This window comes from Lucilia cuprina, chromosome 5, assembly GCF_022045245.1.
Source record: "Lucilia cuprina isolate Lc7/37 chromosome 5, ASM2204524v1, whole genome shotgun sequence".
NCBI lineage: Eukaryota > Metazoa > Arthropoda > Insecta > Diptera > Calliphoridae > Lucilia > Lucilia cuprina.
In genome coordinates, this window is record NC_060953.1 from 44,191,457 (window position 1) to 44,213,039 (window position 21,583).

The following is a 21,583-nucleotide window of genomic DNA, read 5'->3' on the forward strand; positions in this document are numbered from 1 at the left end:
TGCTATTCATGAATGTGGATGTCAGTTAAGACTTCAACCGCTTTTCTTTTTTTAGGTTCTATATTTTGTTATTTTGATGTAAGATTACCATATAACACCCTTGTTGTCAGATCTTACAACTTTGGCAGAAAATCGTTCAGTCCAACGTCCCTGTAAACTAACAATTATTGTCGTATAACGTTGTTCGAAAAAGAATTGTCAGCAATAATATTATTAGACATCTAACAGTCTAAAAGCTGTGTTACACATCTGTCAGATCTTACAACGTTGTAGGCAAATTGTTCAGAAAATGTCTAATAACCGTCTGAACATAAAATTTTTCTTTTTGCAACATTTTCAGAAAAACCATTACCGACAACATTAAAAGACAAAAGTTGTAAGTTGACAATATTATTAGAAATTTTCTGCACATTTTATGTTGTAAAATCTAACAACCGTGTTTACATAGCATAACAAACACTTTACGTTGACATTGCCAGAAAATTGTAAGATATTCGAATTTTATACAGCTGACAATGGAATTATTGTCAGATAAATGTTTTCTATTGGACACATGTTTTAAGAACATACGATCTTGCAACTTTTGTCATAGAGCAATCTCAGTACAGACGTCTGAACTGACAATTTTCTTATTGCTTATAAGTTATCATTGTCAGATTTTCAAATGTACTTTTTTTGTCACAATTCAATCACATAAATTCAATTTAACATCACTCAAGTTATAAGATCTGACAACTTATTTAAAACTTCTGGCAACAAACGTCTAAACTGACAATTTACTTGTTGCTAACAATTTTTCATTGTCAGTAAATTGTCAGATCTTTTGAAGTTGTAAGATCTAACAACTTAATACATAAACAAGGGTTGACAAAATTATAGAAATTGTCCTTTTTTTCTCACAATTCATAATATATAAATAAATATACATAAATTCAATACAAAATTCCCATAACACACCAATATATCTTTGTATACTGTTTTGTAAAAGATTGAGCTGAATTTGCAACTGGTCTCAAGTCCTAAACTATGAACAACTTCCGTTTTTGTATATATTCGAGGCATTTTTACGGTACAAACTTATAAATTTCCACAATTTTTTTACGCTGCACCACTATAGTGAGGAGGGTATTAAGAGTTTGTGCTGGTGTTTGTAACACCCAAAAATATTGATCCTACACTCACCTTAGAGAGTACCAATCGGCTTAGAATCTTTCTTAGTAGATTTAGCTATGTCCGTCTATCCCTTCGTCTGTCTGTATGTCCATGTAAACCTTGTGCTCAAGCTATAGGTCACACAAGATAATTTCAGTATTTGGCAGAGTATAGCATACAGACTTTGGTATTGTCTATTGATCAGTCAAAACACTTTTCGGTTGCTCAGTCTATACACTATTACTTCCCTTATTTGACAAATCTATGGAATTGCATAAATATCTATCTATCTATCTATCTATCTATCTATCTATCTATCTATCTATCTATCTATCTATCTATCTATCTATCTATCTATCTATCTATCTATCTATCTATCTATCTATCTATCTATCTATCTATCTATCTATCTATCTATCTATCTATCTATCTATCTATCTATCTATCTATCTATCTATCTATCTATCTATCTATCTATCTATCTATCTATCTATCTATCTATCTATCTATCTATCTATCTATCTATCCATTTTTGTTGGCCTGTGTAATATTTATAAACTAATGTTAAAGAAATCAATAATTTCGTGAAACTCAAATCGGATCATTATTTAAGAATCTAAAGACGGTTTTATGCTTTCTGTATAAGTATAAATTGTAATAGAGCGATCATCATAATCACGATCTATAATTTTTCCTAATTCCTCGATTAAAATATTATTTCAATTCAAAATCAAAATTAATATCTATTGTATAAAAAATCTTTATTCTATCATGATTAATAATACTCGTATGTAATGTGTTTAAATTATATGTATGTATATAAAAAAAGTATATCGTATCATCGCAAATTTATATCTAAAACTTAACAAAAATAAATCATACTAAAATAGAACTTATCATAAAATTATAAAAATTATTGTTAAAAATAGTATTTACAAAGAAATAAATCAAAGAAATAAAATCTAAATTAAATAATACTCAATCAATTTGTCCTTTATGCGTAACATATGTATCATATAAAGAATCCTTTTTACGCTGTTTCAAACGTGAACAGGCCACCATTAGAGAAGCAGATAATATGCAAAGCATAACTGAAAAAGTGGCGGTCATAGCAGAGAAAGTACTTGTTTTCAAACAAGTTTGATTAGGATTTGCCTCAAAGCGTCGAGCGTAGGTATAGGAACCATCATCATCTGCTTCACCTTCTTGTAAAACACGCAATGACTGAAAGAGATTAACATTTTCCGATAGAGGAGTGTCCGGTTTATCTGTGGTCTCCATAACAACATCTGCCACTGCAGCAGTGGCTGTTGTATCTGATGTTATGTTGCTAAGATCACGTTTGGTAACGGTTTTCAAATTACGCCAATGACAGGGTTGACTCTGATTAAAGAATGAAAAGTTTTCAAAATGTTGTCTGTATTAATGTTAATTGTAATTACCGGACATCTGCCATGACACATGCGCACATCACATTCTATATATAAAGCTGGAGAACCGGTAAATCGAAACGTTTTCATATAAGCATAAACCTGGGTCTCAAATACTCCCGAATCTGACCAGGAACCTCGAAAACGTGATATCAATTTATCATCTACCGGGCAGCCATATTGATCAATCAGTTGTATACGTTTATTGGCGCCATTGTGGGCAAAGCAATCATTTACCACAATATCAAAACCATCTAAAAAAGCATGCAGTAATAAATCGAGAATCTTTAGAAATTTCTTTCACTTTTACTCACCATATTTACTTCTCATATAAATAATCAAAGTCAAGGGATCTCCCACCCTTACTGGTCCCGTTACCCGTGGTCCTCCTATACCATAACCATTTTGTATTTCCATATAACATTCTGGCGGACTTAGGGTGAAGACAACTGGATTACCGGTGGCCACCCTACGTTGTGAATCAAATTCATTTAAATTTCTAATAAATTTTTTTTGTTTCTCATCATCTTAAAAAAACACTAAAAAGTTTTCATATACTCACTCTACATCTAGAAAGGGAAATGTCACTGTCTTCCAGAAATCATAACCATATTCACAGGTCACCTTAAAATGCTCATCATATTCCTCCTCGATTAATGGATTGTACTGAACGGTCACGGTGTTCCACATGAAATTCTAAAATATAAAATGTTATAAATTAAAAAATTTCGCGTCAAATCTAAGTTGTCTTTATGTTTGTAACCTACCGTAGGATTTTTACGATTATCATCGTGTAAAGCATTTTTACCCAATGTTCCACATCTGTTAAGTTGTATATAGAATTCATAGTAATCTCTGCCTGAACCATTAATGTACATACAATCTGGATCGTAAGCATAACCGGCAGAGTAAACCAAACCGCTAAATGATCCATTGAAGCCAATCCGTATTTTCATATAATCATCCTGACACTCTGCCTCGATATCTGAAATATAAAAATAGGGTTTTTGTTTAAAAATATCAGAGATTATAGTTTTTTACTATTTTCTCGATTTAATTATCTTTTAATGATCTACAACCGATTTTCATTTAAAAATCAATTTTTCACAAAAAATCTAAGTGTTCACAGGTTTTTTAAAGATCTCCAATCGATTTTACGTTTCTGGATTGAAAACATGCACTGATTGGGCTGCTGTTCGAAGATATTTGATGAATAATAGGAATGATCATGAAACATGCTTTCGGAAAGTCCAAGCTATTGGCTTTCAAATTACCGTATAACTTCATTTTTAGCTTTTTTATATTAAATTGAGTCATCTATATAGCCATGAAATCCTTGTGCTAATATCGCGGTCCATGATATTCAGAATAAAGTCGAGGTGCTTTACGTGAACACCTGCCTTGACGGCCTATTTCACGGTTGACTTTTTCATCCACAGGGTGAGTAAAAAGTAAAAACTCATATTGTGTATCTTACACGCAATTTGCAATTTACTCATATGGATGTCCAGTCCATTCTAAGTGCACTTTGCCCAAGTACTTCAGCTATCTTATCTCTTTCCATTGTAGCCCCTTGGGGAATGACAGGAGTCATTGGCAAGCTCAAACTAAACCCGACAAAGAAAAAACCCAACCACACTACTAAGATGACTCTGTTGATTCGGCAACAGCACCCAAGGGTCCGAAAAACGGATCATTTTAAATAAGATGACTTTATTTCGGTGGAAATGGAAAAATCGCTGATAAAATAAAAACTATCTTGTACCACACTCCATTTATGCCAAACTTTAATTCAGCACCTTCAAAATAAACATCAAGAAACTCCACCTGATATATCCAATATTTGCGTTATCAGCTGAATTTCAAATTTTTATTAATCCACAGTCTAGCTCTCTAGGAACGATAACAGAAATTTATAATGCAAATTAAATTTCACCGTGTATAAATCTTTTAACTAAGTAACCCCCCGATTTAGGTTTGAACCTAAAGATTCCAAAGGAACTGACCACAATTGTACCAGATTATGTGGTGCTTTGGTAAGACCACTTTTCAAATCATCTAAGGATAAACCAAAGAGAAAAGTGTAAACACTAGTTTATAGTGCCGGTATACAAGAGGTATAGGTAGCACCTCTTTACTCCGAAATTGCAATATACCAAGATGTGGGTCTTATATCAAGGAAATATGGCCCGGGGGATGATATTTAGAATAACAAAGTTCTCGACAAATTCTGTTTCTGTCCCGGTAGACAAGAGGTACAGGTAGCACATCTTTATGCCGGGATTGCAATATACCAAGAAGTGATTCTTACATTAAGAAAATATGCCCCGGGGGATTTATATTCAGAATATCAAAGTTCTCTATAAGTTCCGTCTCTGAGTAAATAATTGTACAAACAATAAAATTGTTGTTCCTAATAGAGTAGAATTCTGATAAAAAAAATCTAAATGATCACAGCTATTAATTACTTTCACGATTAACTCGTTATGCAATGACAGATGAACAATACAGGTGATCACAGAAAATTCACTTACGTTGTACTCTTGTGTTATTAAGTCCAAATTGTTTGCTATAATCACGATCCCAATATTCACTATGATATTTTTCCGCTTCATAAGGTGGACCCGCATGGTAAGCGGCACTGCCAGTCGAAGAGGGTGGATTAGAACCTGTAGTATCATAATCAGAAGCTGAAGGAGGTGGCGGTAGATGAGGTCGACTTATGCGATAAGGTATATGACCCGAAGAGTCGGGTATATGATCAGGCTAGGAAAAAAACAAATAAATATGTTATTGCTATTATAAATATAATAAGGAAAATACTTACCACTTCCATTTGTAACTTAGAGGATCTTTCAATTTCTTGAGTACGATTGCGTATATCCTTTAAAGGTTTCTTTTGTTTTAATTCAGCCGTTTGACCCGATCTTTTCAATAACTTAGGTGGTGGTAATGTTGTCGGCTGGGTTATATATGATTTAGAGGGTGCCACTATTAAATTAAGATCATCATTGGACTTTAAAGCTTGATGTTCTAATGGTGGTTTTGAATGTGTGGCCAAAGGTGTGGGCGGTGCTGGTGGTGGTTGTTTTAAAAGTTTAGTTTTAACACTGCGTGCTCCCACAGCAGCAGTAGATTTACTAATTGGCGTATAAACTGTAGTTAAATCTATTGTTGTTGCACCAGCAGCGGCAGCAGCCGAAACTTTGGTAATTTGAGGTGTTACAGCTATTAACAGTAGAAGCTAAAAGTAAACAGAAAACATAAATGTCATTAGTGTTTGTTCGTAAGTTTGTTTATGTATGTGTGAATGTTGCAATTTGTTGGTAAAACTATACATATGTATTTCCCTCCACACTGTGATCGCTTTGTTTATTAGGGGTCTTTTTCATTGTATTTCTACAATGAATTTTTAACGCGTTTTATGCGCAATATTTCCGCATGAGTAATGCAATCCGTTTAACGTACATTTTATATATCACATTATCAGTTTTACTAGACGTCACGTCATCATTATCATCATCGTCATCAGTGTGAGTATGATAATAATGATGATTTAAGTTTTACTGGGCGAGCGAACGAACGAACGAACGTCTAACAATGGCTCATTAGTTAAATGTTTATGCATACGCATGCTGGGCATGATGAAAATGCTTTGTATTTAATTGTTAAAGTTCTTCTTAAAATAACTGTGTTCAGTATGATTTGTAACTGTCAGTCTGAAATGTTCATTTTCACATACGCATTTATTTGATTTGATGATGTCTTAATTATGAAAATGTTGTAGCTTATGCTGTTGATGTTGAAATTTTAAAATTATGTTGTTTTTTTTTACTTTTGTAAGTAATAGATTTATTGTTGTTCATTTGAAAGAACTGTTTTTGGAAATGAGAATTTTGCAAATATGTAAATTATGTGCGTGCTTTAGAAAATAATGTAAAATATATGTTTACATAGTTAACCACAATATTAAAGGAAAGTTGGGGTTACATTAGGGTTATAAAGTATTTTGTCATAAATTTAAAAATCTGCATATGTACGGTTCTTGTTAGATAATATTGAACTTATAATGTTCATACTTTTTATTGTAGATTGTAGTGTTGTTTAAAATTATTCACGGAAATAATCAACATACTTTTCGACTACAACTTTCCTATAGCCTTGATTGTCAGAATGATTTCTTCAATTTATTTGAAATGTTTTTCAAAAGTGACTAATGCAAAAAATTAAATCTACCAATATATGACCAGACATATTTGAAACTTTCAGTGGATTTTCCACTGACACGGTCAGGAAGTATTTTCTAAGACCTCATCCTTTCTCCAGGCACCTAAAAACCTCAAATCACTTTATTGTTGTACATGTCTGACCATTGCTGCTGCGTTGCTAAACTTTCTAGAGGCAAAAACTTTACTTCCGTTTACAGCCACGCAGACTCTATTTAGTCGGTGAAAATATAGAGAGGACGAGGACTCATTTATATAAGATACCTTTTATACATCATCATTATTCATATGTCACACTAATAGAGAACAACATCCGACATACTTACTCTAGGTATACAGATGGGTAAGGTTCGTATATCCCTACATTCATCGCGATTTTGGGTTTAAACACTCCGCACTCCAATAACTGCGATAAACAAAGATCAAAACTCTGCCCTATCGGCTACCGGTTCCCATGGTACTAGATTATGAGGATCTATCGTTTAACCCCATGTCAAAAGATTCTAAGGAAAGGCCGAGGATACATTTTATCATCACCAGTTTATAGTTCCGAGAAACTTGCAGTAACACCAAGATTGGATCTTTCATTAACAACACAGTGTAGTTGTGTAAACACCTACACTAGATTCTTACTCTAAATATAATACAAACATTCTCTTTCCCCGATGTTCAGCCACCATGTATATATTGAAAGGCCCTTAGCAGTTAACAGAGAAGGACAAATCCTGCTGATAAGTGGTTGCCATAATTGACTCTTTTATTTTGAGATGCCTGCTGGCCTATGATATTGATAGCAACCCTATATCTGAGGATTGCAATAACTCCAATTCCTTGATTCCTCAGTTTGAAATCCCGGCTGACCAGAGAAATTGATAGCAACTATATACCCAAGGATTGTAATAATGCCAAGGTGAGGACGGTTCATCGAGTAACATGTCCCTTGAGATCTTGACATTCAGATGATAATTTTGATCTTCTGAATGTCACTTCTTGACAATACCTAGAAACTTGCTCTTCCCCGCAGAAAAATAGTGAAATTTCGACGACAATTTAATTTCATTAACGATAATTTTGAAAGAATAAAACTTCCCTTCTATGAGTACTTCCTCAATGGCAAACGCAAAGAATAGGAAACAAGTTCCATCTTCTCTGTGAATGCCCTGCTGAAGACGTTAAGAGAAACCGTTCTTCACATGTCTAAAGGACTAGATAGTACAGTACTACATCTGACTGTGGAGTTGTTCGAGCAAAACACAATCTCTTCCACTCTATTTGACATTATGCGCGCAGCGCGTATAAGCGATAAAAACTAACTTAAGAGTGTTAGAAAAAGAATAATATAATAGGGAAGGAAACTTGAACTAGTTAACCTAGATGTAAGAATTCCTTACCGACCCTTGGAATAATACCGTGGGTAGAATTAGAAAAATACTATGGAGTAACTCTCATGAGTGGAGAACGAGTCTCAGATTAGTATGATGGTATGTATTATAAAAAGGGCACAAAGGATTACGAGCACAACTATGCGAATTGGGGTTTGTACAAGTTCTATAGAATAGCCCTCAGGAGAGAAAAACGAGAAGCCTTTTCAAAAAAAGAAAGTCTGAGATTACTTTAATGAAATACGGCGAATGGATTCATACGTAAAGCAAGCTAAGTGAATTGTAAAACTCTGGAACAATTATAATGTCATTCCTATCCCATAACCAGATGTCTGAAGGTTGCTGTTTCTAATACTATACAGTACTACGTAGGACGAGGGAAGCTGTCCGACAGAGCTGTCAAAGGATTATGGACACAACTTCATAAAATTGGACGAACGTATTCATGGAAATGTAAAGCAAGCTGAGAGAATAGTGAAATGCTGGAGCACTTTCAATGTCATTGGCTTTCGTCGAAATTAGGTCGAACCTTTGCAGTGATGTTATGATGTTATCACTCGGCTGTAACTTCCAATCACATCACCAGATGTCTGAAGGCTACACCACTCTATGTATGACGATTTTGACCTCATGAGAAAGAAAGAGTATATAAGAGGAAACACAGAGGATTATAGCACGACTTTACAAAATTTCACGAATAGATTCATGGGAATGTAATGCAAACTGAAGCACTTTCAATGCCATTAGCTTTTGTCGAAATACCTTTGGAGTTATGTTCTTCAAGATATCAGAAGAGCAGCTTGTACAATTCTAAGGAACAACGTTCAAGAAACTTTGGTTCTAAATAAGTTTACAATCTAAGTTTCAGAGAACACCATAAAAGGTTTTCCTATTCATGTTTTTCCATGAAAAAGGGTATATAATAGGACCGATAGCGGCCTATATATTATTTTTGGTTCTTGTTGTAGTAGTTTAGTTTTATTCTTAAATAATACATCAATATTAATCCAACTTAACACTTAAAACTTTTGTATTACTCTCAACATCTCTCGAAGACAAGTTTGCGTCTTAAGTCTTTTGTTTTTGCATGCTTTGCTCTAAATTAGAACCCCTGAACGTTTTGCAAAAATTAATCACGATGATTTAACAGAAAATATAATAATCTAATTATTTAACAGTTAATTTTCTATGCCTATAAACTTAAAAGGAAAACTTGAGAAATAAAGAATATTAATATAATCATTAACTCAGAATTACGTGCAAAATATGCAAACTAACATAATATTCATATAGAAAAAAATCTTCTTTTGCATTATAAATGCTTAATGGGAATGTCGAGAATAAAAAAACGTAACAAAAATCGAAACATATGTACAACACTTGCTGGTATACAAACAAGTAAGTGGTAAGTGTAGTGGTCAGGTTAGGGCACATGAACCGTAACCAATATTAGCCAATCTTAAATGATTCTATGGTTTTTCTTTTTTTCTTTACAAATATCAACACGTTCCTTCAGCTGCAGTTGCAGTTGCTGCTGCTGCACTTCTTCTTTAGCTTCCATTCATATTTTTCTACAAATAACGGAAATACGCAATATTGTTTGAATGGATCTGAATGAAAACGTCAGCAATAGGAAAAAATATTGCTCTTGACTACTGGTCTTTATGTTGCTTTAATGAGAATGATAAATATGATGATTGTGATGAAGTGCTTGAGAATACTGACGATGATGAGTCTTATAATCATTTTTTTGTATACATTAGTTCTATTCAGATGTTCTTATTGATTCGCCTATAGGGGGGCTTTACTAAATATGTATAATAATTGCATTTTTCTAATCATTATTTTGCCATTTTATACATTTATCTTTTTCGTTAACTATTCTTAGTTTTTTATTTGTATCTAGAGTGTTTTTTCAATGCCTGCTCTTTATAGTTTTTTTTTTCTTTAAGTAAAAAAAAATTAAAAAATATTGTACGCATTCACCGGAAAACTGTAGTTTTTTTCGGTGAATTTTTGTATTTGAAACAATATGAAAATGATGATGCTTGAAAAAAACATATTTTTTTTGAACATTTTAAGATCAATTTATATGATGTCTGTAAATGTTTAGTATAAGCATTTCGATGTAAAGAGAAGAAAAAAAATAAAACAAAATTTTGAATTTCGCAAGTCTGGGTTTTTGTGTTTTTCTTAAGCAGACAAGTTTAAGTATATATGTTTGAGTAATTCAAATGATATTGCTTTTATTTATTTTAAAATGAAAAACATTTTACAAAGATAATTTTGGAAGTTAGACCAATAGCAGACCCTGTGGTTAGGAAGATATGAAAATTTTATAACACAAAAGAGAAATAATTTTATAGAATAAAAACATAATTTGGTTGTGTTGTCTGAAGTCTCAGGACTAATAACTAGTGTACGAACAAGTCAATTGAATCGACTGTATCATTGACTAGAGTATAGTAGACTTCATAGATTGGTCATTGGACTTGTTTACAGACTAGTTAATGGATTAGACTACTGACTAGTGTGTGTATAAATCTATTTACTATCTTATAAACAAGTCTACTGACTAGTCTATAGACAAGTCAATGGCTTAGTTTATATAATATGCCATTGACTTGTCTATGTTCTATTCTCTTTTCTTTATTCTATTTTCTTTTCTTGTCTTTGGACAAGCTCATTGGAGAGGTCAAAGAGTGTAGTAATATCAAGGCAATATTCTATGGGCTGATGTATAGAGCAAACTATTAATGACTTAATTGACTAATCTTCTATATAGTCTGTTAACTATTCTATTGACTTCTCCTAAGAATAGTCTATCGATTAAAGTGTATACTAGTCTACTGACTACTCTATAGATTAGTATATTGACTGCTCTATAGACTTATCTATAGAGTAGTCAATAGACTAGTCTATAGCGTAGTTAATAGATTAGTCTATACAGTAGTCAATAGGCAAGTATACTAGTCTACAGAATAATCAATAGACTAGTCTATAGACTATTGACTAGTCTATAGTCTATTGACTACTCTATAGACTAGTCTATTGGCTACTCTATATACTGGTCCATTGACTACTTTATATACTAGTCTATAGACTACTCCATATACTAGTCTATAGACTACACTATAGACTGGTCTATTGACTGCTCTATAGACCAGTCTATTTACTACTCTATAGACTAGTCTATTGACTACTATTGACTACTATTGACTGGAATAGTCTATTGACTTCTCTATTGACTAGTCTGTTGACTTCTTTATAGACTAGTCTATTGACTACTCTTTTGACTACTCGATAGACTAGTCTATGGACTACTATATAGACTTGTCTATGTACTACTATATAGACTTGTCTATGTACTACTATATACACTAGTCTATGGACTACTATATAGACTAGTCTATGAAGTACTCTATAGACTAGTCTATTTACTACTCTATAAACTAGTCTATTTACTAGTCTATTGACTTCTCTATAGGCTAGTTTATAGATTAATCTATTGTCTAATCTTTTAACTACTCTATAGACTAGTCTAAGAACTACCCTATAGACTAGTCTACGGACTACTCTATAGACTAGTCTATGGACTACTCTATAGACTAGTCTATGGACTACTTTATAGACTAGTCTATGAACTACTCTATGGACTACTCTATAGACTAGTCTATGGACTACTCTATAGACTAGTCTATGGACTACTTACTTTATAGACTAGTCTATGGACTACTCTATAGACTAGTCTATGGACTACTCTATAGACTAGTCTATGGACTACTCTGTAGACTACTCTATAGACTAGTCTATGGGCTACTCTATAGACTAGTCTATGGACTACTCTATGGACTACTCTATAGACTAGTCTATGGACTACTCTATAGACTAGTCTATGGACTACTCTATAGACTAGTCTATGGACTACTCTATAGACTAGTCTATGGACTACTCTATAGACTAGTCTATGGACTACTCTATAGACTAGTCTATGGACTACTCTATAGACTAGTCTATGGACTACTCTATAGACTAGTCTATGGACTACTCTATAGACTAGTCTATGGACTACTCTATAGACTAGTCTATAGACTACTCTATAGACTAGTCTATGGCTACTCTATAGATAATTCTATTGACTTCTCTATAGACTAGTCTGTTGACTACTCTATAGAATAGTCTATTGAATACTCTATAGACTAGCCTATTAACTACTCGATAGAATAATCTGTTGACTACTCTATAGAATAGTCTATTGAATACTCTATAGACTAGCCTATTAACTACTCGATAGACTAGTCCATTGACTACTCTATAAACTAGTCTATTGGCTGCTCTATAGTCTAGTCTATTGACTAGTCTACCTACTTCTCTGTATACTTGAAGTAGACTATTCTATGAATGTATACTATATACAGATTGATATTTTATGTAATAGTCAATTCACTACTCTATTGACCACTTTTAATCCTTTTTTACCCCACCAGTCTTTAACGGTTCTTATATACATACATATGTTTATAACAACATTTACATTTATTATTTACACAAATTCTCACCTGTGACATTAACAGCAAAATATTTAAACAATTCTTTAACTTTCTGTCATTTACAAATCCGCTGCGCAGACAACCGCAAATTTTCAAAAATATTTTCATTAACATTTTAAATACTTGAATATAGCGTGCAACAGTAAAAACAAAACCTTAAAGAAAAAAGAAAAATATTTTTTTATTAGTTTATATAGTAAAAACAAGATAATTAATTAAAATTAATAACTTTTAAAAGCGTAAACATCAACAGCAACAGCCAATCAGGATATTAATAATTAACACACATATTTTAAAGGTTAATAACAAACTAGTTAACGGTTTTAAATAAATACAAATAGAAATCTAGAAAAAAATTACAACAAATTTTAAATAAAACTAAATTGGTAGACTTGCTTAAAAATGACTTAATAAATGTTTACAAATATTACTGAAATACAAGAAAAAAAAGAAACATAATCAAAATTGTGGTAACACCTACATTTAAACTTACAAATGTATGTATGTGTTTGTGGCTTAACTTGTATACGAAAATGAGTTCACTACCATGACAAATAAACCGTTAAAATCTAACTATTTTTTACGAGTAGTGGTGTAGACATGTGTTGTCTCGATATCTTTGTATATGTAAACATTCATATGTATTCGTAAACATTCATTTGTGTTTTTAAAGACTTAATTGCACACATATTTTAACCACTATTTTACACGTTTAAAGTCATTAAGTCCTCATGTGAAAATTATATTTGATATGAATAATAAACAACAAAAAACACGAACAATACCAAAAACCAAGGTCAGAAAACTTTAACAATTTGTTTAATAAAAGTTAAAGAACTTTAACCAAAATTTAAGTATATTTTATTTCTTTTAATTACTATAACTAATATCAATTTTAAATGAGTTAGATCAGAGGTGGTTAGTTATTGTAAACCTTGTGTCTTAAAGGATATTAATCGACTTATAAATGGTTTATAATATAAACTATATATAAGGCCCCAAAAGTTCAAAAGGGCTTTTAAGGGACTTTCTCTTTATTACCAATTAACAAAATAAAAGGGCATCCTACTTTATTTTAATTTGTATACCCTACTCCACTATAGTGGGGAGAGTATTATGCGTTTATACTGATGTTTGTAACACCCAAACATATTGGCTATACAGCCACCTTTAAGAATACTAAACGGCTCAAAAACACTTTCTAATTCGATTAATTTGGCACATACTCCTCTTTTGACCCAATCGGCTTAACCCCCATACAACCATACCCCTTAATAAAGCTTTTAAGTTTATAATTATGGTTTTAATTAAGTTTGAATAATACTACCGATTTTCGTAATAATTGGACCTCATTTGAGCTTACTTGACTCTACTTAAACACTAGTCTAACATTATGGTTCAAGGTTCAATCTTAAAAGATAAAACACCTATCTGGGTACGGAGATATGCTAATGTTCCAGGGAATCGTAATGCGGATGCTCTAGCGAAGACAGGTGTTCGCCTAAAATCGTTATGTTCCACTTTCCTGCTTTTGGGATTGCTTAAATAAGATGACCATTTCTGACTACTTGCTCAACTTCCAGTCAGACCTGCCCACCGTATGATGGCAAAAGGTATCACAGTTTGTTTGGGTTTTTTAGAGTTAATCTATGAGTTCTTGTAGACTTACTGATAGGGCATTGCACAATAGGTGTGCATGCTAAAAGACTAAATCTTTCATACAACGACTTTTGTTGAAGTTATACTTTGTCACTGTCCCGGCCTCATGACTGCTACTTTGGGTAGTCAGACGTTGCACGATGTAGGTGAATAGAATCGTGTCCTTTGTTCGTGCTGCATGGAAACGTAGGTTGAGCTGTAATCCGCTTTAAGGTATCATAACGGGACCATCATTTCGACCCAAGTGTGTCAACAACCTGAATAACTTAACCTAATCTAAAACCTATTTTCGTTATATGAGAGCTCTAGTCATTTATTGACCGATGCAGGTTTTAGTTAGTAATACAACTATAGATATTTATGGTCAAAATTTTATTGTTATACCGATACCTTTACCTTTTTTGGCCCTTTATAACTTTTGAAATAATTAACATAATCAATTTTGTATAAATATTTTGGATACATCTCCCAAAATTATAAGACACCTGTTTCGTCCTTTTTTAAAATTCAGTCCTTTTTGGGTGTAAAAGGTAGAAAACTGTATTTATGGTATTTTTTTTAGCATATTAAGAAAACTTTTTCGGTTTATTGAATTATTCCTATTAAATTACGAACTAACTCTGTAATATTTATTATAATAAAATTTTTGCTATTTCACTGGGGTAAAAAGTACCAAAAAGGAAAAAAACGGAAAATTTAATTTTATTCAAACTCATGAGCTAATTTTTATAAAATTTCAAAAAGTATTTTTTTACTCACACAAAATAAGTGCTTGGTATATTATTCGAGTAGATTGTTTGGTACCTTTTTGAAAGCACATTTTTTCTGGAACAAATGAATGCAGATTTGAATCGTTTGAGTTCTATCTGTGATATATAGATTTAAATACGGAACATTTTTTAAACTTAATTCTCGAAAAAGTATATTTCTAAGCGAAAAGGGGAAAAAAACATTGTACTCTTTTTATTAGTACTTTCCACTAAGGTAAACTTTAGTCTACTTTTGGTACTTTTTCTTCCTTCAAATGATACTCTATGTATGTTCTTTGATATGAACTCAAAACACATGATTATTAAACATACACACGGTCCTTATTAAATGAGAATTTATTGAGAGAGATTTTTTGTACTTTTTCGTTTTTCCGATGGTACTTTTTGATATTTTTACGATATTGAACATAGATATTGAAAATAAAATTTAAAATACCTTAGTGAATGACTATCTAATGAAAGGGACTTTTGGTACTTTTTCATTCATTAAATTATATTTTTTGAATTGTATATAATATTGAACACAAAAACATAAAATTTTTTATTTAATGATGATCTATTAGAGGTATTTTATGGTAGCGAAGCACCCAGGGTATGCTAGTTAACAATAAATCCATTTACTGGAGTTTCAAACACGAACGAGAGAGAAGACGTGTGTTGGAATTTGTTGAAATAGCTGCTGAAGTAGTTTCTGAAAGAACTTATTTGTTTTCTTTCAGAAACTACTTCAGCAGCTATTTCAACAAATATAGCAAAATTGGTACTATGGTACTTTTATTGATACTATTTGATGTGCAAAAGTACCATGATACACCCGAGTCTTATTTGATACTTTCAGGGCTACAATCTCAATATCCGATTATCGTTTAACAGGTAGTAAATCTGTCTGTTAAAATAATTTTTTTGTATGGGAACTTTCAATAAATCGTTTTGAAATAACAAGAGAATTAGAATATGGGGATAATAGTTCCTTTAAAATTTAAAATACTGTTTATTTTTTTTTTGGCACTTATTCTCGAAAATGCATCAAATAAAAGTTGTAGGAAAAAGCTACACATCTGAAATCTGAGATATTATGTCCTGAGTTTAGAGAAATCGCAATTTTTGTCCCTTTTCTAGACTTATAACTTTATAACATCAAATGGGTACCAGCCCACTCGGGAGTAGTTGGTAACGAAAGAGCGAATTCGACAAAAGCTGAACTAAAAATATGGGTGAGAGAATCCCATAAGACCTTTTGGAATAATGAAACAGTGGGTTGAACCACGAATATCATATGGGGGACCCTGATGAGAGCAAGACGAAAAATTTCCTCAAAATGGGCAGGTCTGAAGTTAGTATGATAGTACGTATTCTGAGTGGACAAACTTAGCAATTTATGCAAAATTGGACGTTCGGATTCAGACGTATGTAGAGCATGTGGAGAGGACAGTGAAACTCTGGAGCACTTTCTTTGCCACTACCTGGCATTCGTCGAAGTTAGATCCAAGTATTTTGAAAGTGATGTTATTTCGGAAATAACAATAACCTAAGTACTTTGAGATCCAAAAAAGTACCCTCTGAAATATTTTTTGATACTGAAACAAAATCTCTTTTTCCATCCCTGGCACTCGGTATATGTATATGAAATTACAAACGGAATGTCTAACTTATATGTACTCTGTGTTCTTCCCGGAACTTGTTACTTTGATACAGTTTTTCCCATCTTGATGTATTACAATCCTGGGCTAAAAATATGAGCATACTGTAGCTCTTGTCTACTGGATCAATAAACTGGTGCTGTCATTTAAATCTTCGCCAAATCCTTAAATTATTTGATATGAGGCCTATCCGATATGTTATCATAGGAATCAGCGACCAATAGGGCCTTGATTCGATTATTTAAAAGGTCGTTTTTGAGTTCACTTAGTGGTGAATAGTGAATTTTATTGCTCCATTCAGATATGTAACTTTGGGTCTAAGCGTTGGTAATAAGCTTCCACCCGTTTGCCTATAATGAATGTGTCCCATGTTTCCTCTGTGAATGTATCGCTTAATTGTGAAGTGTTTTTGGTTGAATGGTAATAGATGTAGGGTATCTTATTCAGATGTCTACATGTATCAGGGTATGTTTAGGGAGTTGTCTACTTAGACCAGACTTATCACATTGTGTTCTCTGTTAGTCGGTAAAATCTTAATGGATGACCTTATTCAAAAAGTTTCCTTCCTTGCCAGAGTATGTTTAGGGTGGAGTCTACTCGGACTAAACTTAGCACAGTGTGTTCTCTATGAGAAAGAACTAAGTGCAACAGATGTTAGTCCATCTGTATGGTTGTTTACTGTAATAAAGTTTCAGCAGATATTAGATAGTTCGAGTACATGGGCAAGGTACATGATCCAGTGAAGTTATGTACATTGTCATCTACTTAATCCTTGAAAGTCACAAAAGGGTGGTGTTAAGTCGTATCTTTATCGCTCTATCGTTGAAATAGTACTATTGTTAATACGCCATGAAGCAGTTGTTCTAGTAAAACTCTTTGAGTACTCTTCTCCCTCTCACTCGTTAAATATTTTTAAAGCGAAATGTAAAATTTGTATCTCTTTGAAAAATTGTCTTGAAATTTGTTTGAACATAAAGTTCGCCTAGGAAACTTTTTTGTCGAGAAACCTTAAAAGGTACTTTTACACTCTAAAAAGTACTTTTTTCTATTTTCTAACTCGTGGCATGATTTTTTTTCTAGATATTTTTTTAAGGTTCAACATTTATGTAGAAGTGTGTTGAAGTTTAAATTTTAAGCAAAATGTGTGTTACATAATTGTTGTAGACAAAAATAATTATAACAATAATTAAACCACACAACAACAACAATAAAACACCAAGCAACGGCTTCACATTTACAAGAATCTGCACATAGAAGACATAAAACCAACGGTGGTAGCAAGGCACTGAAGCATTTTATTTAACATAAGAAAGAAAAATAATTTATAGAAAAATATTTAACAAGAAAATATGATTTAACCTTAAAATAAAAACATATAAGATGAAATTTTACAGTTTAAAATAATTAAGTTACACTTTATGTACATTTTTAGTACTTAATTTAGTACCAGCATAAATCAAAATGAAAAAAATGTGTGTGTGTGTGTGTGAGTTTTTTTTTTTCTAAATTTTATAAACATTTGACCTTGGCTTTCAAGCATTAATGATTTATTTGAAATTTATTTAAACAATTTTCCATTTCATACATGTTTAATACTGAAATGTATGTTTGTGTTAGTTTGATTTTCGTTTTTTTTTTTTGCTTACGCATTAAACTTTATATGATTTTGTATTATATGTTTTTACAAATTTCCGTTTCCGTTTTTTCTACATACTATGTACATACTATACACAACAATAACTTAATGCCCTGGCTACTAACTGCCTCCCATTCAGTTCATTCCATCAATGGTCAGCTCATACTTAAGTGGTAAAATTGTACATGTTTTACATTAATGTCCCTGGTTTTATGTAAGTTATACCCCCGACCTCTGATTCCCCAAATCATTAATAGTATGTATATGTCTGGTTAATGGTCATGTTTAGTATAGACTTTTGCTTTTTGCCATTGTTGTTGTTTTATTTTATATATATGTACAATATAAATGTATGAATATTAACTATGTGTGTATGAGTGTGTGTGTGTCTGTTTGTTATCTTTATCTTTTAACTGCTGTTGTACAGTTTCTGATTTGATTGCCACTTATGTGTCATAAATGTAACATATGATTTCTCAAACAATGGCTTTTAGCTACAAGTAGCTGTTGTTTTTTTTTTGCTTTAAGCTTTTTAATCAGAATATTAAATCTTTAAAGTTTTTCCATTTGTCTTTTTCAGTGTCATCATCGTCATCATCACTTGTTGCTGCTGCTTGCTTTTCCTATACATATCTAGCTGACTGCTTGTTTGTGGTCAGGCTGAAGGTTACAGGTGCGTATTGACAATAATATATTCAATGTATGTTGTAGTTTTTATTGCGTTTTTTTTACATATATTTTTTTCAATTTAGCTACATTTACTACGATGTAAAAATATTATTGATTTTTGTTGTTTCATTCTTGTAATGTATATATAAACTGTTATATTGTAAAATTAGAACATGAGTACGATGTCAGAATGTGTCAAAGTTGATAAGTTCAGGAGTGTTTGAAATATCTGCAGGGAGTCTGTGTATGTGTGTGTGAGTAATTGCTTTCAACATTTGAAATATTGCTTAAGAATGAAAGGGAAATTTTAGACAATGGAATTTTTTTGCACAAAACTATTTTGACTGTTAAGTCTTATTTTTACCAGTTCATTGATCTTAAAACAAATCAAAAAGTATATTTTTTAGACGAAAACCTACTAATCTATTAGTTACTTTTTTCATCCCTTTATGTAATATACATTAGTCAATAGACTAGTCCAAAGACTAGTTAAGAAAGTAGTCCATAGACTCCATAGATTAGTTCATAGGCTAGTCCACAGACCAGTCTATAGATTATTCCATTAACTAGTTCAAACACTAGTTTATAGACAAGTCCATAGACTAGTTAATAGACTAGTCCACAGATTTGTCTACAGAGTATTCCAGAGACTAGCACATAGGCTATTTAGAACGCTAGTTCTAGATTAGTGCTATGAATCTATATGTTCTGGTTCATAGACATGTTCATTGACTGTCTAATAGACTAGTACATAGACTCGTTTATAAATTTTTAAACAAACTAGTCCATAAATTAGTCCAAACACTAGTTTATAGACAAGTCCATAGACTTGTCTATAAAGTATTCCATATAGCGCACATAGGCTGTTTAATACGCTAGTACTAGGTTAGTGCTATTAATCCATATGTACAGATTCATAGATTAGTTTATATACTAGTTCATAGATTAGTTCATAGACTAGTGCATAGACTAGTAAATTGACATAGCTTATTTCATGGACTAATTCATAGACTAGACCATTGGACCATTTCATGGACTAGTGAATGGACTATTTCATAGACTATTCCATAGACTAGTCTCAAGTGTAGTCTATAGACAAGTCTAAAACTAGGTCTAAGTAATAGTCCATAGATTTGCACATGTACTAAGCAGTAATGGTGCTCTTCTAAACACTAGTCAAAATATTACTTATACGCCCCCGTTTTTAAAGGGGGAATTTCAATGTAATACTAACGGGATTTCTTATAATGCATTGTGGTACTATTAATTTACTCTTGGAATTCATATTACGAATCCATGTAAATTATGTTTCAATTTTGTGTTTAAATGAGAATATAAATTACTAAACGTTTGGACCTAGAGAAATGAAATGGTGCATTTTAAGTGGAACCATCCGCTAAAGACAGTTTCTTTTTAATTAGTTAAACCCAGTGTGCATTGCTGCCCTTAAACTAATAAAAATTCAAATGCACTTTACGGTTTGGAAGTTTCGTGATTTAATAGTTTTTCAGATATTCGATACTTTTTGATAATCCGCCAAATTATTACCCAAAAATTTTAATTTTAAGTCTTTTATGGTTTCTTAGATATACGAATTTTTCAATTGATATAGAGAATGCCACGCCCCCAATAGATTAACTCAAATTGTTTTAATGTTGCCGTATTAAATTTGAGATTTCTAGCAAGATATCATCGTAGATGATATTTTCAGTCAATTAATTCATTAATTTCATCCTAAATATTCATAAATAAACTCAATGTCTCCGAAAAAATGATAAAAGATTTACTGAATTAATATTTTCTTTATGAGCAATATGCCCCACCCATTTTGTCCCCGAATATTCACATCGATGTCAAAATCTTCCATAAAGATTTTAAGGTCTCTATCTGTAGCTGTTTCTTAAGTGCTTATTTTGTAAAGGTCGGGGCATCTTGCCTACCTAAATTGGACTTTTTGTCCACTTTTAGTTCCCTAAATGATAATTTTTTTTTTACTTTTCTGTACTTAATATACTTTAGTGGAGGCCCACCATCAAAAAAGATGAGGATGGGATATTGATCTTAGACCCACAAAAGTATTTATATTCTGAGTCCTTATCAAATTCTAAAGGCCTTATTCATAAATATTTATCAAAGATTTATAGTACGAATTTTGTATGAAATTTTGATTTATAAACCTTTGATAAAAGTTTATAAATAAGGGGGTAAGACGATCTAGCTATGTCTATCCGTCTGTGCGTCCGTCTGTTGAAAGTACGAAGAGTCCGAATGGAATGAGCTAGAGCGTTGAAATTTTACACAAATATTACCTTTAAGTATTGCAAATGGTTAATAGCGGTCCATGTTTACGTTAAGCCTCGATAAAGGTAGCACCCCGAAAAACAGCTTTAACAGCCATAACTGTTTAACAAATGAGAATATAGTGTTGAAATTCGATGAATATGAGTCAAATTCCCTCTAATAAATTTT

The 21,583-nt window shown here is 32.1% G+C and overlaps 1 protein-coding gene across 3 annotated transcripts in view; it reads right to left on the minus strand.

Annotated features, from left to right (window-relative positions):
* Positions 1-1,892: 1,892 nt before the first annotated feature.
* The window catches only part of LOC111687941, a 43,061-nt gene continuing 23,370 nt past the window's right edge, over positions 1,893-21,583 (minus strand). For 2 of the 3 annotated variants that reach the window (XM_046950989.1, XM_046950988.1), the window contains 8 exons: positions 12,750-12,895; positions 5,410-5,826; positions 5,117-5,348; positions 3,350-3,567; positions 3,145-3,278; positions 2,897-3,081; positions 2,595-2,836; positions 1,893-2,535 (listed from right to left, as the gene is read on the minus strand). In XM_046950989.1, coding sequence (XP_046806945.1) covers positions 2,131-2,535; positions 2,595-2,836; positions 2,897-3,081; positions 3,145-3,278; positions 3,350-3,567; positions 5,117-5,348; positions 5,410-5,826; positions 12,750-12,854 — 1,938 coding nt within the window. In that variant the 5' untranslated portion in view covers positions 12,855-12,895 and the 3' untranslated portion in view covers positions 1,893-2,130. The remainder of the gene's footprint in view (positions 2,536-2,594; positions 2,837-2,896; positions 3,082-3,144; positions 3,279-3,349; positions 3,568-5,116; positions 5,349-5,409; positions 5,827-12,749; positions 12,896-21,583) is intronic. The other variant, XM_046950990.1, reaches the window with a different exon arrangement.